The following is a 20,061-nucleotide window of genomic DNA, read 5'->3' on the forward strand; positions in this document are numbered from 1 at the left end:
AGCGCCTTCATGAATGAAACCACGTGACCCAAACATCACTTGACGTCTGTCGCCTGAGCCCAGACCGAAAGAAGCAAGCGAGCGAGGAACGAGAGGGATCCATCCAGCAGACGGTGCCACAAGGCGTCGACTGAAGGGCAAGGACAGCGGCCCTCCCACCAGCTTCGCGACCGCGTCAGCACCACCAACCGTCGGCCGACGCCGTCCATCACAGGTCGGGGGCGGCGGGGCGAACGGACGGCGCCGCTCCGGTTTGCACTTCTGGTGAGTCAGCAGTCCAAAATCTCAACGTGAAATCCCCACAAAGTGCTGAATAAAAGTGGCGTTGTTTGGCTGAGTGCGTCGAGCTGTTGTTTAGAAGCCAGCCCGCCTCCCCCCGGTAGAAGTGCTGAATCATCACCAGCCAGCCCGCGGTCCGGTCGGGAGCGACCGACCGACTACCGAGCGGTGATTCCGCGATTCGGACAAAGGCGGGAGCACCGAGCGGACGGTCGGTAGGCAACCTCGGGGGCGAGGTGGGAGGGTTGGGGGGGGGGGGGGGGGGGGGACCAGAAGCCTGCGTGTGTCGGAATGACAGGGGCGAGGGCGCGTTGACAGCAAAGGTCGCCCGGCCCGGCCGGAGGTGCTGTCTGCTGTCGCAAGGCGGACGACGGGGAGGAACTCGCCTCGCCGCCCGGTGCTGAAAGCGGCCGCCTTGGCAGGTACGCGAGCAGCCGCGCGCGCTCAGCTCTTCGCTGCCCTTCTGTTGTTTGACGTGGCGGCGTATCAGCTTCTCTCCTCCCGCTTTCCCACGAAGAGCGAAATCGGCGGCGTCTGCCAGCCGCTAGCTTGTGGGAGCGCGGCTCGCTGCCTTTTGGGATGTGTGTGTTTGTGTTTTTATTTTATTTAAAAAAAATATTGTTATTATTATTATTATTATTATTGCTTCCATTGTGCCCTCCGACGGGCCTTATTTGCTCCGCCCCGGAGGAATGTTTCACGAAACCCGGTCGAGACACCTCGTCCCGTTCCCGTTCGGGTCGTGCTGATTCGTTCTTATTTGGGAGCATTAGCGGCAAGGTACGAGGGAGCCATGGCAACATGGCACCGGGCGGACAAAGGTCGGAAGCCAGGCAGAAGCCCTCGCTTAATATCGGGGGTTTTACATGACGAGAGACTTCAAGATCAGTGTTTGCCGACCTTTATCGAGCCGAGGCGCAAATATTACATTCGGAATAATCTCACGTCACGCCAGGAAAAGATCGTGGATGTGCGGTGGGAGCGCAAGAATTGTTCTGCCCGTCGCTAAACGTCGCTGGCGTAGAAAGATGGAGAAAGATAGCCTACGTTGTGTGGACGGATACAATTACACTTTTCAAATCATTTAAGCGAGTGATGTTCAAAGTGTGATGGCAGTATGGCGAAGAATTTATGAATTACAAACTGCCCAGTTACATAGGTTCAAAGCACCGTTCACTTGTACTTGACTCATGTACAATTCGTTTGTATTCAGTCTTTATCTAGTGAAAATGTTTCATTCAACTTTTGAGTACATTTCAGTTATTATTGTTATTATTATTTATTTTCTGTCAGTTAAGTGCAGCATTAATCCTCAAACAGTAGATTATGTTACACAACCTCACTTTGTAGGAAATAAAACTTTCCATGTTTTTTTCGATAAACACTTAGCCCAACTATGGTGGCAGATTGGAGGACTGGTGAGAGTGGATGCCTCAGTTCTGAGGACCGGGCCCCCAGAACCCGCCTTTGTCGAGTTTTCATGTTCTCCCCGTGCCCGTGTGGGTTTTCTCCACTTTCCTCCCACATTCCAAAAATATACATTAATTTGTGAGTCTAAACTGCCCTTAAGTGTGATTGTGAGTGCGAATGGTTGTTTGTTTACATTGTCTGCCGACCAGTCCAGGGTTTCCTCCACCTTTCGCCTCCAGGCAGCTGGGCTTCATCACCCCCCCCCCCCACACACACACACACACACAATAGCATAAACGGTTTACAGAATGGAGTGACTGATAAAGAAGTTCATTAATAGCCCACCTTGCCTAGTTCTATATTAATTATTCAAAAAGTCCAAATATAAAGCAATTATCTCTTAGGTGTTGCAACCGAGCGTCTCCTCCTCATTGACTTATTATGATATTATCTGCTGACTGGTTGCAACCTGTGCGCATTGCAACTCAGGAGTAATAGGGAAGCTCTGCGGACCTGGGAAAAGCGAAACTTCACCCCCTAATGATTCCAAATCAGCAGCTTTAGTTCGAGTCAGCACTCTGCAGAGTGTATCAAAAGTATATAGTAAGCAAGTTGGCAAGTACTGTAATAGAGGGTCATAATGATGAAATAGTTGTATCAGTATTGGATAGAAAAGCACCCCCCTTTCTAACTCTCTCTCTCTCTCTCTCTCTCTCTCTCTCTCTCTCTCTCTCTCTTACTTTCTCTTTCTCTCTGTCTCTCTCTGTCTCTCTCTCTCTCTCTCTCTCTCTTCTCTCTCTCTCTCTCTCTCTCTCTCTCACACACACACACACACACACACACCACACACACACACACACACACACAACACACACACACACACACATACAACCTAGGGGCTAAGCTTTTTATACTCTGTATCAGTATTTAATCAGTGCTTGAAGTGCATTTCTCTGTCAAGTACTTTCCCCATCCTTCCCTGGTGTTCGCAGTAATTGAACGCTGACCAATGCTTATGTGTGCAAGTTTGCTGATGGTGGCGGCGCGGCGGCAAAGGCGCGTGGAGCAAGGGGGGGATGAAGGAAGAATGAGAGATGGGATTTGCGCAGAGATTGAGAACAAGGACCTTTTTGTCTTCAAGGCATTCCCCCGAAAATGCTGAGGCGAAGCAAATGCTCCCTCGCTTGACAGATGGCGTTTTCACTTGTTACTTACCACAGCGAGTTTCTTTGACTTGTCCTGTATGTGTGCACGTACGTGCGCGTACGAATGCGAGAGAGTGTGAACAGAGTATGCAGGAAATGCACTCAGATACTAAGATCTAACTGTGTGTGAGTTGTGTGTATGAGAGTCAAGCAAGCTCACGCCTCCGTGGGGCCCTAAGCAAAATCAGATTTTTGGGGTCCTCAATTTCTGCCAATAATATTGATTCTTGATCATTCATATACCTGCTATCAACTTATTTCAGTAGTAGTATCCTACAAGAGAGGACTGGAGTTGATCTACACAACAAATATATCATCTAGATCTAGTTTATACTATTTATTTATTGTAAAAAAAAAAAAAAAAGAATTTGAATTGGGAGGACAAAGGTAAAGTGCAAAAATAAATTCTGCAAAGTGAGGACATAAACCACTTTCACTTTCTCTCCGTACCTGCGTGGGTTTTCTCCGGGCACTCCAGTTTCCTCCCACATTCCCAATATATGCAACATTAATTGCACACTCTAAATTGCCCCTCGGTGTGATTGTGAGTGCGGCTGTTTGTCTCAATGTGCCCTGCGATTGGCTGGCAACCAGTTCAGGGTGTACCCCGCCTCCTGCCCGATGACAGCTGGGCTTGGGTCCAGCACTCCCGCGACCCTCGTGAGGATAAGCGGCAAAGAAAATGGATGGATGGTTATCACTATACTTTCCCTTTGCAATTGCTGGTAGCCATCTGTGGTGATGTTTTTTTTTTTTTACCAAGATGTTGTTTTTTTTTTTTGTACTAAGCATCCCCACTCGACTGGATTTCAGGAAAGAAGAAAGAACTTGAAGGAAATAAATAGAATATATTCCAAACGCGTCTTACTGGATTTCTCCTGATATCATGTCCACCTGGGACAACAGGATATCTAAATTTCTTCTTCTTCTTCTTCTTCTTTTTTTTTGCTTCTCTAAGCTCCATTTCAAAAAATGTCTGCTCTGAGTGAGATGGAAGTAAAAGAAGAAGAATAAAAGACAGAAGCGGAGGGAGTTTGTGAGGGTAAAGCAGTTGGGCAGATCAATAGTTGAGTTTTTTTTCCCTCCCCTCAACGGTAATGATGAAATATGGTGTAAGCAGATCTGGTGCATAATCATCTCGATGCTCCTTAGTCTTTTTGTATCAGTGTCAGCTCCTTCTGCTTGCTATGTGTTAGATCGGCAAGGTGTTTACCTCCCCGAGAAGACAAAAAATTATGAAATAAAAAAAAATCCAACATAAACCAAAAGGGCTTGAGAAATGAAAGTTTAAGCCACTTGTTTCACTGATCCAACCTCCAGTGCTGAAATTGCTGTGGTCAGTTCAAGTACCAAATTGTACAAAACAGCCTGTATTTATCAGTAATTACACTACGATCTGTGCTCATGCCTTTGACTTCTCCTGTTTTTTTTTTCCCCCAAGGCCGCAAAGGTTCATTTTGGAGCCTTTTGCGCACATAGAAGCGAAAGAAACCACATTCGTCTCGTGAGTTTGCCTCCCGCGCCACGTTGAAGTATTAACGATGTCGTGTAGCGTTTGAAATGCAAGGTGCTGGTCACAGGAACATCTGTTGGAGTAGTTTTCTACCAGTTGCATCATCTTGCGCATTTCTGACTGCAGTGTGACGACGCCGGAATTGTGGTTGGGATTTTGTTATTTGGAAACTATTGCAATCATCGCATCAAGATTAGAGAGCGGCGAAAACATAAGCAGGCGGATCAAGTGAAGCATCTCATCATTGTCACCTTCTGTTTACCAACAGCTCCTGGGGGTTTTGTTGAAAACAGATGTGAGCTTGCAGCAGCGGGTTTTCTTAATTGCGCAATTTAATTGTTACGATGGGTATTTGACATCTGCAGTTAGTAAGTTTTGTTACTGTTAAATGTTTAACTACGTCAGTTGTTTACATCAATTTGTGGTGCTCAAAAATGCTTTAGTATAGCAGATCATGCCAAGGTCGAATTGCTAAGAAATGTAACACACACACACACACACACACAAAACTTTTGGAGAGCAATATTTGTGTTTGTTTGGAAATAGTTTAGTTTTGCAGGCAACTTCTGGGTTCATTAAAGATGACCATGGTGGCAGGGTGAACAAGCAGTTGGCACAGCTGCATCAAAGTACTGAATCTGCGGGTTTGAATTCCGGTTCCTGCCTTCCTGTTTAGAGTCTGAATGTTTTCCCGTGGTTGCGTGGTCCGGCTTCCTCCCACTTAATTGAAGACTCTAAATTGCCCATAGCCGTGAATGTTAGTGTGAATGGTTGTTTGTCTATTTGTGGATTGAGTGGCGTCCAGTCCTTGCCGTTCACCCAAATTCAGAAGTAGGTTCCAACTCAACTTTGACCCCAATGAGGATAATTGCTTTGGAAATGGACAGTCAGATGTTTTATATACAGTAGTTGAGGACAAATAAAGATCCATCCATCCATCCATCCATCCATCCATCCATCCATCCATCCAGACTCCGTCGCAAGAGTGCTGGAGCCTATCCCAGCTGTCAGGCAGGAGGCGGGGTACATCCTGAAGTTGTTGCCAGCCAATCACAGGGCACATAGAGACAAACAGCCGCACTCACAGTCACACCTAGGGGCAATTTAGAGTGTCAAATTAATGTTTTGCAAGTTTATGGTATGTGGGAGGAAACCAGAGTGCCTGGAGAAAACCCACGCAGGCACTGGGAGAACATGCAAACTCCACACAGCCAGAGCCTGAATCTGGACCCCGGTCCTCAGGACTGTGAGGCCAATGCTCTAACCAGTTGCTCCACCGTGCCGTCACAAATAAGGATCCAACTCCAAAACATTGTATGCATTATGTGTGGGAATATCTTTGAAAATATACATAGTAAAAACACTAAACCACAAATTGTCTTAATGCAAATAAAAAAAAATGCTTTTCATCTTGTAACATTCTGTGCTTTTTTTGCATTCATGCTCATTATTATGTAATTTAATATAACGGACGAGACACATGCAATGCCGCATGCTTAGTAATTGAAATGACTCAAGTAAAGTTGTTCACATTATAGTATGGTAATTGGTTTGAGTGCACCAGCACAGTGGAATAATGGTCTGTGTGTGCCCTGCATTCGACTGGTGTCCAGTCCAAATTGTCCCCCCAGGGTGCCTGGGAGGGACTCAAGTATATAGCACTATAGAAAATGTATGGATAGATATTTTTTATTGATATTGTTTTTTTTACTCTGCTTATAAGCCTCACTGGGAAAAAAATATAGATGCATCTGTTGCATAGGCAGCACGGTGGACGACCAGTTAGTACATCGGACTCACAGTTCTGAGGAAAGGGTTTAAATCCCGGCTCCACCTGTGGGGACTTTGCATGTTTTGCATGTTCTCCCTGTCCCTGCTTAGGTTTTCTCCGGGTACTCCAGTTTTCTTCCACATCCTAAAGACATCCTTGGTATGTTGATTGAGGTGTGAATGTCTGCGCCAATGGTTGTGTTTATATGCCATGAGCGATAGCTGGGATAGGCTCCAGCACACCCACGACCCTTGTTAGGAGGAGATGGTACTGAAAATGAATGGATGTAGAGCTGTTGCACATGATTAAAATGTGTTTAAAGATAGCTGATGATTTTGGAGGAAAGAGTGACATTTGTTTACAACATTTTAATCATATGCAACCAAAAATGAAGTACCTTTTTCCAGTGAATGTATTGGTAAACCAAAGATATGCAAAAGACTTTACTATCCGCAGACTGTGGGTCAGGACAGCGGCCTCCTGGTGCCAATGAAGCTCAGAGCTAAAGGGGAACTATGCCAGCAATAAGCTCTACGCTCATGTGTGTACTTTCAGAGATGAGCATGTGCTCGATTTCAGATTACTGTGTGGCTGCTTGTTAACAGAGAGCACAGAGTGACAGATGCACTTCAAATCTCTACTGGGAACTCTGTAATACAGCAGTGTAATAATGGGATGTCATTATTGCTCATAAGAGGGCATGCCTAAGCTGATAGTACTAATGCGATCTGAGTAGCCACAGTTTTACGTATGATGTCAAACCTTCTTTCTGTGTGTGTATGCAATAAGAGTAGATATCATAAACCAATATCCAACAAGGAGAAAATCCTAAACTTTTCCATTTGAATGCTATGAGTGACAGCAGATGGTACCCTTTAATTAGGATTTGCAGAATACTGTGTGTTATTGGGGCGGCACGGTGGATCAGCTGGTAAAGCGTTGCCCCACAGTTCTGAGGACCCGGGTTCGATCCCAGCTCTGCCTGTGTAGAGTTTGCATATTCTCCCCGTGCCTGCGTGAGTTTTCTCTGGTCACTCCGGTTTCCTCTCATATCCCAAAAACATATGCAACATTAATTGGACACTCTAAATTACCCCTAGGTTTGATTGTGAGTGCAACTGTTGTTTGTCTCTATGTGCCCTGCGATTGGCTATCAGTTCCAGTTCTACTAGGTCAAGGTGTACCCCACCTCCTGCCCGTTGACAGCTGGGATAGGCTCCAGCACTCCCCGCAACCCTTGTGAGGATAAGCAGCAAAGAAAATGATTGGATACTGTACTGCAGGGGTGTCAAACTCATTTTTAGCGCAGGCCACATTGTAGTTAAGCTTTCAGTCAGAAAGGAAGTTCCTAAATTTCATGTGTGAAAATGATGGTTCAATTCAAGCACTCATTTTGACCGTGAAGCCATCAAAAGCTTGAATTGACCCATCATATTTACACATGAAATTTAGGAACTAGTTTTGGAATCAGAAATCAAGGGTAATCAATGGGGCTTTCAACTTTTATTGACGTTTGGTAACACAAAAATGCTTGCAATCTCTCGTTATAATTTATGACATGTCAATTGGAGATTTTGGTACAGATTTGAACAAAAATCATGGAAGTTGATACACGTGATTTGCCTTCACATAAAATCTTGCGGCGGGCCGGATCTGGCCCACGGGCCTTGAGTTTGACACCTGTGCTGTACAGTATACTTTTTTGTTAGTATTGCAAAATGTTACCGAGAGATTTCTGGTGATCCTCTCAGAATACATATTACCGCATTGCTGTAGTGAATTGTTTGCATCTGGACCCACAGAGTCATAAGAGTGACACTTGATGTGGTTTTACTTCCTACTAATGTTTTCCTTGTCACCCTCTGATTTTACATGCCAAATGAGAACAAGTTTGACAGAGGATTTTTTCCCCCCTCTTATTAAAAAAAAAAAAAAAGCAGAGCCAGGGCTCAACAGTCTGACGATGCAAATTTTTTTGCTTGTGTTGGGAAAATAGTCATCACATTCCGACTTACTACCTGGAATGGGAAAAACGTGTTGACGCCAGGACTTTTCCCTCACTTTTAATAACTCACTTTGCACAAACACAAGCTCGTGCACACTTAACCATCATGCTCGTGCACGTAACCCTATTTAAACTCTCAGGAAAGTCATTATACCTTATTAAAGACTGAATTGTCCAAATGCGTAAATGTGAGTTTGAATGCTTGTTTGTCTACATGACCTGCGATTGCGATAGTGACCACCCAAAGTCGTCTGGGATAAGATGCAGTTCACCTGTGACCCTAATAAGGATAAGGGGCATATCCTCTGGAGCGCCACCCCCACAGGATTCCCTGAGGGACACGGTCGAATGCCTTCTCCAAGTCTACAAAGTACATGTACACTGGTTGGCCGAATTCCCATGAACCCTCCAGGACTCCACTGAAGGTGTTAGAATGCATCCACTGTTGTGCGACCAGGATGAAAACCCCAACAGCTTCTCCTGAATCTGTGATTTGTTTTCAAAACAGACCTTCCTCTACACAACTGCTGAATTGACCTTAGTATTAAGTCTGAGAAGTGTGAGCTCGCTGTAGTTGGAATGCACCATATGGTCCTCCTTGTTCTTGTCTCACAATGTATAGACACTGTCCTTGAGGTCCATGTGATGAGGCTGAGGGTTGTCAACCAATATGGCCCTACAACCTCCAGAGCTCTTAGGAACTCTGTCAAATGTTATCCACCTGTGGGGCTCTGCCATTCAGGAGCTTTTTAACCATCTAGTGGTCCTCAACCCCAGAGATGGAGAAGCCCAACACAGACTCCCCAGACTCTGCTTCCTCTCACGGAGGCATGACAGTGGAATTGAGATCTTTAAGGTATTCTCTCCACTGACTTCCACTGCTCCGAGTCTACGTCATCAGCATCCCATCCTGACTTTACGCTGTTCATAGTGTATTCCATCCCCCTCCGGAGATGCTGGATGGTGGATCAGAATTTCCTTAAACCCGTCTATTTTTTTTGCCTAGGTGACCACCAACGCTCCATTCTTCTTGGCCTGCAAGTTACCCATCAGCTGCTTTCTGAGTTGCACAGGGTAAATAAGGCCCAATAGGAGTCCATCAGCGTAATTGCATTTCTCATTGCCAGTGTCCACTAACTGGTTGGGGATGAGTACCACAACAGGCAGAAACCACCTTAGAGCTCCAGTTGGCTGCCTCAACAATGGAGGCACAGAACATGGCTCACTATCCCCCGGGACACGGTAGGATTTCTGTCTGAGGTGGGATCTGAAGCTCCTTCTGACAGGCAACCCGAGCAGATATTCCCACCAGACTCATGCGTTTGGATCTGCCAGCTCAGACTTGGCATCTTCCCCGTCATCGGAGGCAACACACCACTAGGTGGTCCAAGATGTGCGCCCGGAAGTCAGATGACACAAGAACAAAGTCCTTAATCAGACTGCGGCCTAGAGTGTCCTGGTTTCAACATGGTGTTTGTTATGGACAATTCATATTGACCATAGAAGTCCAATAAGAGAGCACTGCTCGGGTTCTGGTTGGGGGGGGGCTTCCAAATCTCACGGCTATTTCCTACATGAGCATTGGAGTCCCACGGCCCATTTTCTGCCTGGGAGATGATATTTTGTGGCCCCCACCTTAATATAAAAGTTTAATGTTTGCGTGACTCTCGAGATTTATATGAATGGCACTTTTAAGTGTTGAGCGGAGCTGGTGATCCAACCAATCACAGAGGAGTATATGGTTCTCGGCCGTGACATTAACCGGGATTGATGCAAACAGAAACATTTTTCTATGAGTAAAAATTACAACAGCGCTACCATGAAACGTTTTATTAGTAGTTTTACACACAACATGACACCAGCGTCCTTGTTTATCTTATTTTGTTTTGGAAAAACAAAGACATTTGAGAAGATTCATTCATTCATTTTCCGAGCCGCTTATCAACACAAAGGTCACGGGAGCATTGAAGCCTATCCCATGTGTCATCCGGCAGGAGGCATGGTACACCATGAACTGGTTGCCAGCCAATCGCAGGGAACATGGAGACAAACAACAGTTGCACTCACAATCACACCTAGGGGCAATTTAGAGTCTCAAATTCATGCATGTTTTTGGAATGTGGGAGGAAACCGGAATGTCCGGAGAAAACCCACGCAGGGACAGGGAGAACATGCAAATTCCCCATAGGCAGGTCTGGGATTTGTACACTGGTCCTCAGAAATGTGAGGCCAATGCTCTAATCAGTTGTCCCACCGTACCGTTTGAGAAGATTGGGTTTTTCCCAAAAAAAAAAACATTCAAATTGAAATTGACCGCACGTGCATGTGCGCCAAGGCTGCGGCTCAGGCTCAGCTGAATGCTGCCTCAGCTGCCCCAAGGTAAATTGAGTTTGAGACCCCTGCACTTGGCAATCGCCCATGACCATCACCTCTAGAGGAGGGTCCTGGGGACTTGTGTCCTGGAGGGGGAAAATGAGGTCCAATAATTGTATTCATCAGAGCGGATTCCTGAACTGAGCTTTGTCTGGTCCCTCCACAACGACTTCTTTGCCATGGGTGTGAGGAGGATGAAACTCCAGATTCTTTAGCTCCTGGGATCATCTGAACACACAATCCAAGCATATTGTGAAAAAAAATCGTTTTCTGACTGTGTCAATTGATCCAAAATCAAGCTTTAGGCAAATTCTTTGAAACACCATTACTATTGTGTCTCTTTTGGTTATGCATGTGTTCGTAATATTGTAGAAGGTTTATGGGATCAGACTTTTACTTTTTCTTCTTTGCCCCAATATATTCCCCATATCTTCTGCTTCCCTCTCAATGTTATTGTGTTTGTTTCACACACTGCAAACTTCCCATTTAATAGCTTCCGGCTTTGTCTTACACATACCCCCCCCCCACACACACACACACACGCGCACTCATTCAAACACACTTGCAGAGAAATTGCACTCCCTCGTGTTCCCATCTTCGCTCGCTTCATGATCTCTGCTGTGATGCCACTCCCCTGTTCACAGATTTCCATTATCGCTGATCTGATTCCTAAATCTCAATTAGCCTCCCCACAGAACTTGGTGTTAATTATTGACCAACGCTCGCGGCCTACGTAAATCACGGAGACCCTCTTAACATGAGCAAGGTGAGCTCGAGAAGTTTAAATTCTCTTCATTACTCTTTTGTCATGTGACTGTTCTACCCAGTTTAATGTTGTGCCTGTTTTTAGTGATTGCGCTGTCACTCGCGGGCACGGTTAAACTTGTTGTTATGCTCGGATTACTCACTAAATATAGACTTGCCACTGCATGACTTAAACAATCTAGTCTTAATCTTTTTCTTGTTGTTGACTGGTTTGTGCTTGCGTACATCCCCGCTCACAAGGTTTTCATCAGTGTGCACAAGCACCACCTTGATGGAAGTCGCTTTCTAAGAAATTCCTCTCTTGGTGTTGTTATTGGCGCGCCGTAAAAGGTTTTTCCTCAAAGAAGATTAATTAGGCTGCAGTCTAAAGAAGATGTATACACACGCATGCAAACAAACGTACGTACACACCAATGCACACAGTGCTTTTTAGTCCCGTCTCCATGAAGAGTGTCTGCTCCTCTGACGCTCAATCTTTGACGATCACAGTTTCACCTGGTCCACGACTGTTTTCATCTGCGTGTCAGACGGTTCGTAGTACTTTTGATGCACCGGGTCATCTTGAAAACTTTTCTAATTGGAGGTTTTAGCCATGGTCATTGCTGAGCTCAGTTCTTTTCTCACCGACCCCAATCCCCCACCGCTGCCCCTCTCCTCCCTGGAGTTCTCTCTATCCTCCCTCCACCCACCTCCGTGCCCAACAGCTAAGCTTTTACAAATGTGTTGAGGATGCATTTTCACCTAAACACCCAACCATCCCCTCTGCCTCCCTACTTTCCTCCCTTGCCGTCCCATCCCTCCATCCCCACCTATGCCCCCCCCCTCACTCCCCGCTGAAGTTCTTTTCAGTCTCCCTTGTCATTTGCACCCCCCAGCCCATCCTCCCTCCATACTCAGCATTTTCCTCAGCTGTGGGTGTGATGTCTCCGCTGTAGCGCTAATCAGCTCTGGAGACGTCAGCATTCTTTCCGTCCTCCTTCGCCACCTCCTCCAGCATTACCTCCTGTCTTACCTCTTTTCCTCCTTACAGTCTTATCACTGCTTGTGTTTTAACCATCTTCACAGCTTGTCATCTGTTTGGTTGTGTGTGTGTGCGCGCGCGTGCGTGTGCATATTTGTGTTTGTGTGTGCTGTTTTTCCAGCAGTAACCATAAGCAGCTCCGCTCTTGAGTCGTCAGCGTTCTTTGTGGCTACATAAAAATACAGCCTAGCGCAGCAGAAAAGCTGTCTGTTGTAAGCGAGAGTGGCCGTGGCATTGACCACAGGACTGCGACCACCCCGCATGCACTGTGGGAAGGACACCACTGGCGAGCTCAAGATGAATGGCAATGCTTTACTCAGCAGATGATCCCTAACCCGGGTGACTTACACATGACCTGTGCTGTTCAAGAGCACAATTGGGCCAACCATTTATTACACTTTTGTTCTGCAGTACACTTTTTTTTTTGTCTAGGAAAAACAGAGCTTCTCATTATGTGTGTAGTACGTACTAAAAATGATTCAGCAACACGGATGAATTTGAATTAATCTAGAAAAAAAATCTCTGAAATACAGCTGAGAGATGCAGGTTCATTTACTGGTGAATTGCACAATGTTTGTTTCCTCACCTTCTAGACATACTAAATGATAAGATTTCTATCTAGAAGACTGCTATTATTTGCATTTCTGCCCTGATTTTCCATCTATCCATCCATCCAACCATTTTCTTAGCTGCTTATCCTCACAAGGGTCTAACCCAGCTGTCAACGGGCAGGACGTGGGGTACACCCTGAACTGGTTGCCAGACAATCGCAGGGCATATCGAGACAAACAGCCGCACTCACAATCCGACCTAGGGGGCAATTTAGAGTGTCCAATTAATGTTGCATGTTTTTGGGATGTTGGAGGAAGGCGGAGTGCCCGGAGAAAACCCACGCAGACACGGGGAGAACATGCAAACTTCCACACAGGCATGGCCAGGATTGAACCCGGGACCTCATAACTGTGAGGCCAATGCTTTACAAGTGCACCACCGTGCTGCGTGCCCTGAATGTTTTCCTTTATAATTCCCTAATCCTGGAGTGGGTGTGGGGAAAATAAAACACATACTGGTAGATGCAGGAAAAGACACAAATAATATAGTTCCGTGTGTATGAGCACACATGTTCACTTGCAGATATGCTGTAATGAAATATGATATCGATACTGCTATTTTGCAGTATATGGACTGCAGTGTCACCTAAAACAAAAAATCATATTGCAAGGAATGTCACATATGAGAATTATATACAGAATCACCAAAATTTTTACGTTTTTTTTTTTTTTTTTTTTTTACATTGTACAAAATTATTTATAGTGAAATACATCTGGCGGCACGGTGGTTCAGCTGATAAAGCGTTGGCCTCACAGTTCTGAGGTCCTGGGTTCAATCCCGGACCCGCCTGTGTGGAGTTTGCATGTTCTCCCCTGTGCCTGCTTGGGTTTCCTCCGGGCACTCCGGTTTCCTCCCACGTTCCAAAAACATGCACGTTAATTGGACAGTCTAAATTTCCCCTAGGCGTGTTTGTTAGTACAGCTGTTTGTATCTATGTGCCCTGCGATTGACTGGCAACCAGTTCAGGGTGTACCCCGCCTCCTACCCGTTGACAGCTGGGATAGGCTCCAGCACTTCCCACGACCCTCGTGAGGATAAACGTTGAATAAGATGGATGAAATACATCTCCCTTTTATTTATTATATGCATTTTTGTCAATAATATTCTTAAACTCATTGGGCGAAAGTTTTTTTTTCTACTCTCTCGATTGATTGAATTTGGTTCACAGTCTAACTAACTAACAACATGTCAATGAAAAGCTAACCTCTTGGTTAGGAGTTGTATGTTTGCTGAAATACAGAATCGTATTCAACATTGTGGCCCAGTTAAGCGCTAGGTGAGACACACCTCAAATAGCATTGCAGGGTGCTATATTTACCTTTTCAAATATTATTTGATACCACCATGTTCAGCGGCAGATGTCTGCCACAACGTATGCCACCTACAGACCAGAGATGGCATCTGTAAAGCTGGCAATTGTAGGGGAAAGTCATCTTAGGGGAAGGCAAAAAGCTTGAGTGGATTCTTTCAATATGAGACCAACACAGTAATGTCCATAAAATGAAAAGACAATTGAATTGTATATTTTGACAAATGTGTTAGAATGAAATATGTATAATATTGTTAGAAAATGGCCTCATTCCTACAAAAAAAAAACCTTTACCCCCCTAGTAGGTACTCTGTTCAGTTAAGTAAATGGGTTTCCGTGGCCACTATACGAGGAAATGATCCTCGTTACTGTATTGATAGGGACATTGCAGTGCTAATCGCTTCATTATATTGATAATTTTATGACCCTTTTATAATTTTATACGGCTCATTGTAAGACACTGATGTCAAGAGCAAGTATGGATGGTCAGCTTTTTTTTTTTTTGTTTCCTTGAACTTGAAATTTGACTGCATTTGCACGTTCAGGTACTTGCAGTGGAACATGTGGATATTATTCAGCCCCCCTAGCATGGTGGCAGGGGAATGTGTTGGCATGCTTTTTGTTTGTATGTAGATGGGGGTTGGGGAGTTGGGCACGGGGGAAATAAACCTGTTCCTGGCAGTAAGAACGCTTCTTTTTTTTCCTTTTTTTTTTTGCTTCTCTGTTTTCACTTCCCCCACCATCTCTCCCCTCCGCCCCCAAAGGCACCCTTAGTCTTCATGTCTTTGATCCATCTATTGTGTGATGATGCTGCACCTCCAGCTACGGGCGCCAACAATGCGTCCCAGAACACTCCATGCACAATTCAAGAAAGCTTTATCAAAAATTCTGACTTGACAAACATAATCGTTCTCAGTTTTGATTAACCGTGACAGCGAGATGTGGTCTTTATTCTTGTGCTTGTAGTTTGCCGTCTTGCGGAACTGCATTATATGCTGCTGGGTGTTGCCGTTCAAAATGTCGACACTTTTATGTGCTCTAGTTAATGAGGTAACCAAGATATTGGAATCATTCTCCAAGTGGTCATAATGTTAGATACAGTATATTGATGATCGATGCATTGGAGGGAGCAATTCTAACTATGATAGGCGTAATGGTTGCAGTGCAATTGCACTTTTCTCCGTGCCAGCAATATTAAGTATGTGCTTGTAATGTACATTTTCTCTGATCTACTGCTATTTTTAACTGTTGTATCTTCAGCACCCTCACAGACCTATTGAGCTGCACTGTGGGGGAAGGTTGACTACTCAGTGTTGCCAGGCCAAGCTGATGATAATTTGAATAAGAATACTAATGTATGACACCAATAGTGATTTTGAGTATACGCAAAGATCCTTAAAAAAAAAAAAACGCATCTTCAAGATTACCAACCATTTTTCTTCAATGCGTGATGCTGTTCCTGGCAGCCCCACATTTTTAAAGATACACTAAAAAGGGGCCCTTCCTTCAACGTTATATAAAGTTAGAGCAACAAGCCTAAAAAGATTCTCAACGCATGCAAATACTTTAGAACTACCGATTTTTGGTCAGAAAATAGTAGAATTACTCCTGCCAAAGGAAACAAACAAAAAACTCCTTTCAAAAGCACACAAATGAATCTGAATTACTAATTTGGTACACTTACCAGTTACAAAATGGGAAAAAGACCTCTCAGTGTCCACAAACAATGATGACTGGGCACAAATCTGGCGCCAGTGTCCCTCCCTTTGGGAGTGGTCAGGGCACTTTGGCATGGGTCGGAACTTCCCTGGGTTCTGAGGGTCATGCGTATCCTCTTGGTTGGGTCACCTAGTGGACGGGCTCGCCAACCTCGCACTTTATGAGTGGAGGGGGCTGGGCCCACCCGCTCAGCAAGTCCATACACCAGTTGACTAACATGCATGTTATATGGTGTTCATTCACTCATTAGTTTGCCTTTAATTGCGTGTCCTGGGACCGGTAATAACAGCACAGGTTATACTAATATCAATCACAGGTTCTTACAGGTGTTTCAGCACTAAAAAAAGAATCCCACCGCAACACTCGTCAGTCGCACTGCCTTGCTCATTTCCCACATCCTGTTTCTGCCCTTTCCTGTCCCCTCTCGTCTTGTTCACTTGGTTACTTATTGCTTGTCCTCACCGGGTTTTTCCGCCACCCTCGAAAAAAAATGTATAATAAAACAATGCGATTTGACTGTTGTAATGTTACTTCTTTTCAAATATCTAGACTGTCTCGCTATTGTTGTGCTGTGGTTATCACCTGTAGTCCACTTGTCCACGCTGTCCCTCTGTATGGTATCCATTTTCAATAAATCCATCCATTTTCTTTGCCGTTTATTCTCACAAGGGTCGCGGGGAGTGCCTTAGCCTATCTCAGCTGTCAACAGGCAGGAGGGGGTGTACACCCTGAACTAGTTGCCAGCTAATTGCAGGGCACATGGTGACGGACAACAGTCGCACTCACAATCACACCTAGGGGCAATTTAGAGTGTCCAATTAATGTTGCATGTTTTTGGGATGTGGGAGGAAACCGGAGTGCCCGGAGAAAACCCACACAGGCACGGAGAGAACATGCAAACTCCCAACAGGCGGGGCCGGGATCGAACCTGCGTCCTCAGAACTGTTAGGCCGTTTTACCAGCTGTTCCACCGTGCCGCCCATTTTCAATAAATATCAGAAAAAATTCAAAAACAATCAGAGTGAATATTTCAAATATACACATACCCCGTTGCACATTTGGACTGTTCTAGTACAAAGGCATACGTGTCCAGTATTCTGCAAGGCCACGCAGCTGAACAGGACAGGTTTAAAAGGAAAAAAAGTGGCCCAATAGAAAGTGACAGAAGCGAGATAAAATTTGTGCAGCAGGGGATGAGAGAGCGTGTGTTGGGGGGGGGGGAGGCCAGGAATCTGCTGAGTCATCGTGACTGCTCTCATGATGATCGCTTAGGTCAGAGAAGCAACAAGAGACACCCTTTAACGACCAACCACACAAACACACACAAAGACAGAGGCCTGAAACAGACCAGCACCCCCGGACACAAAGCATCCCTTGTGGAGATGTGCACTCTGAGGACTGATGTCATCTTTTGCACTCCTGTGTTGACTTGTCTCTGTCCACCCTTTTGTCTGTTGTTTCTCCATTTGACCAACTACATGTAATATGTGTTTCTGCCCCCGTTACTATTTATATTCCCGTCGGTTGTCGTTCTTTTTTTTTTTTTTCTCCGATGCTGCTTGCAGGTTTGCAGAAGGCGTATGCATGTGTATAAACATGTAAGAGCTGAAACTGTTGGTTTTCCCCTGGAGTCCTTCCCACAAATTCTATCGCTTCCTCTTCTCGCGGTTCACTTCATAGCGATTGGCCTGAAGCGAACCAATAACGCTTCAACTAGACAAAAGCGCTGGGCGCTATCACTGTAACTGTCAAGAAACAGGAAGTCAGGAAATTCTGAGAAATATTGCATGTCACTTTCACTCATACAACCTGATAATGATGTGCAGCATTTGACCTGTTCAAAGGTGCAATTGGATTTGGTTTGTATGTGCTTGACCTGGTGGGTAGTCATCTGCAAGCAGCAATCCTCAATACTACTATGTTGTACTTAATACCCTCTACAATTGCAAATGTCTTTTTGTCAAGCTTTTACTTAGCCTAACTGTGTTATATTTTTGTTGCACATTTGTTTAGGTCTCTTCAGAAGAACACGGCTCCTGTGGCATGACGACGACAAACAAAGGAAATAAAGCCTTAAAGGTGAGGGAGAGCAGCGAGCAAATTGTACAGCTCAGTCAGATTCACCACAGTACATACAGTACACTTTGAATCAAGTAAACCTCAATTAGGATGGAATTTGCGCTACTAGATGTGTGGGTTACATGGTAATACATGTTAGCTAAATGCAGTAAGGCATTCATTTGAAAATGTATTTAACATAAAATGGCTATGCGTGGTGCAGTATGTTGAAAATTGTTTTTCAATGGCCACTTTTTAGTTTCTTCCTATTCAAGACATTCATTGTAACAGGAAAGAAGGTGCACGCTTCTCAGTCAGCACCAAAAACACACTTCACAATCCGAGGGCTGAAACAGAGGAGAAAAGGGGAACAACTGTTCCAGGGCCCCGAGCAGTTAGAGTGCACCTGTCTGTCCCGCAGTGGGCCCCAACGCCCCGTCGCTAAATCATGTTTGACAGAAAAATTCGGACTGATCAACCACGATAGGGTAGCGGTTTGATGTATGCCAGTCAGTTGGTTGTTTTTGATTGACCGAACTGTATTGGATGTGATTCCTTCTTATTCTATGAAGGTGAAGCGAGAGCCAGGAGAGAATGGCACCAGCTTGACAGATGATGAGCTGGTGACCATGTCAGTGCGGGAGCTTAACCAACACCTCCGGGGGCTCACTAAGGAGGAGATCCTGCAACTGAAGCAGCGGCGACGCACCCTGAAGAATCGGGGCTATGCCGCCAGCTGCCGAGTGAAGAGAGTTACCCAGAAGGAAGAGCTGGAAAAGCAGAAGGCCCAACTGCAACAGGAAGTGGACAAACTGGCCAATGAGAATGCTTCCATGCGCCTAGAGCTAGACGCTCTCAGGTCCAAGTATGAGGCCTTACAGACCTTTGCCAGGACTGTGGCGAGGAGCCCCACCGTGGGAGTCGGAGTCAGGGCCGGAGGGGGAGGAGGAGGGGTAGCGTCACCGGTCATTGGTCCACTCATTCCCGGGAAGGCGGCAACGGCGACGAGTGTCATCACAATAGTGAAGTCCAAAACGGATGCACGGTCTTGAGGGAGGTTTAGATTGAGAAAAGGTGTTTCCGGATGGAATTCAGCTACGTCTAAGAAGTTCTTCTCTGCTTGCCACGCCTTCTTCACCTGCTCTCTACACCTGTGTCAAGTCACTCCGCTGACCTGACACAGGTCTCGAGTGAGGTCCAGGACTAGATGGAACCAGAGGACTCGACCCTCGATCCCAACGGACCCGGCAATTTCAAGTCGACCATTGTAATGAAAATGCTGTCGAAGTGAGGACGCTCCAATGTTCCCATTTCATGGCTACACAAACAGATGGTAATGGAGATCATTTCTGTGATGGATTTAGAGAAAGAACAGTTTGATGGTAGATCATCTCATGTGACCCGATAATTTCATTGGCTGCAGATGAGTCCCATCTTTCTCCAACCTTTTCATATCACTCTATATATATATATATATATATATATATATATATATATATAATATATATATATATATGTGAGTGTGTGTGTGGTGTGTGTGTGTGTGTGTGTGTGTGTGTAAAAACACAATTGTGTTATCTGTATTTTTACTGTTTTGTACTGTGTTGTCATTCACATGAGGTTCAATAATGTATTCTCTGTGTGTGAATTATGTATCAGGAATTCTGTGAAATTCGTGATTGTTTTGGTATTGTTATTGTTTGTTAGTTATCTTATTTTATACAGCTTCTTTATTTTTCGCTCACATTTGCCCTTCTCTCTTATCAACTCCGATTAGCTTCTACGACCGCATCGGTAGCCGAATGATGAAGGAATTCAAAACAAAGGAGAATAACATACTGTAACTGCGGAAAAAAAAATCTTGACATCTTTTATATGATTCGCAACAAGTAGTCTTTATGTTTGAAAAATTTGAAAGGGCAAGTTCATTGTGCTGCTAATTGAAATGTTGGGAGAAGTCAAGATCATAATAATAATTTGGTCGTACCTGTGATCAGTGTGATACACGGATTATTCTGGAT

General features: G+C 45.0%; 1 protein-coding gene across 3 annotated transcripts; it reads left to right on the forward strand.

Moving 5' to 3' along the window:
* The first annotated feature begins 57 nt into the window (after positions 1-57).
* mafgb (v-maf avian musculoaponeurotic fibrosarcoma oncogene homolog Gb) lies at positions 58-19,454 on the forward strand. 3 transcript variants are annotated; one of them, XM_061831011.1, is made up of 3 exons: positions 58-264; positions 17,996-18,061; positions 18,613-19,454. In XM_061831011.1, exons 2-3 carry the CDS (start codon positions 18,026-18,028, stop codon positions 19,090-19,092), a joined length of 516 nt encoding a protein of 171 aa, XP_061686995.1. In that variant the 5' UTR covers positions 58-264; positions 17,996-18,025; the 3' UTR covers positions 19,093-19,454. The 3 variants fall into 3 exon arrangements, with proteins under 3 accessions (XP_061686995.1, XP_061686992.1, XP_061686994.1); XM_061831008.1 differs by lacking the exon at positions 58-264 and adding an exon at positions 386-494; XM_061831010.1 differs by lacking the exon at positions 58-264 and adding an exon at positions 17,794-17,861.
* Positions 19,455-20,061: the final 607 nt, after the last annotated feature.

This window comes from Syngnathoides biaculeatus, chromosome 9 (assembly GCF_019802595.1).
Source record: "Syngnathoides biaculeatus isolate LvHL_M chromosome 9, ASM1980259v1, whole genome shotgun sequence".
Taxonomy (NCBI): Eukaryota; Metazoa; Chordata; class Actinopteri; order Syngnathiformes; family Syngnathidae; genus Syngnathoides; species Syngnathoides biaculeatus.

Excerpts from the sequence above, each read along its gene's own strand:
- mafgb (XM_061831011.1), top strand. The coding sequence starts at position 18,026 with ATGACGACGACAAACAAAGGAAATAAAGCCTTAAAG. Across the intron at positions 18,062-18,612 it reads AAGGAAATAAAGCCTTAAAG|GTGAAGCGAGAGCCAGGAGA; the intron begins GTGAGGGAGAGC and ends TATTCTATGAAG.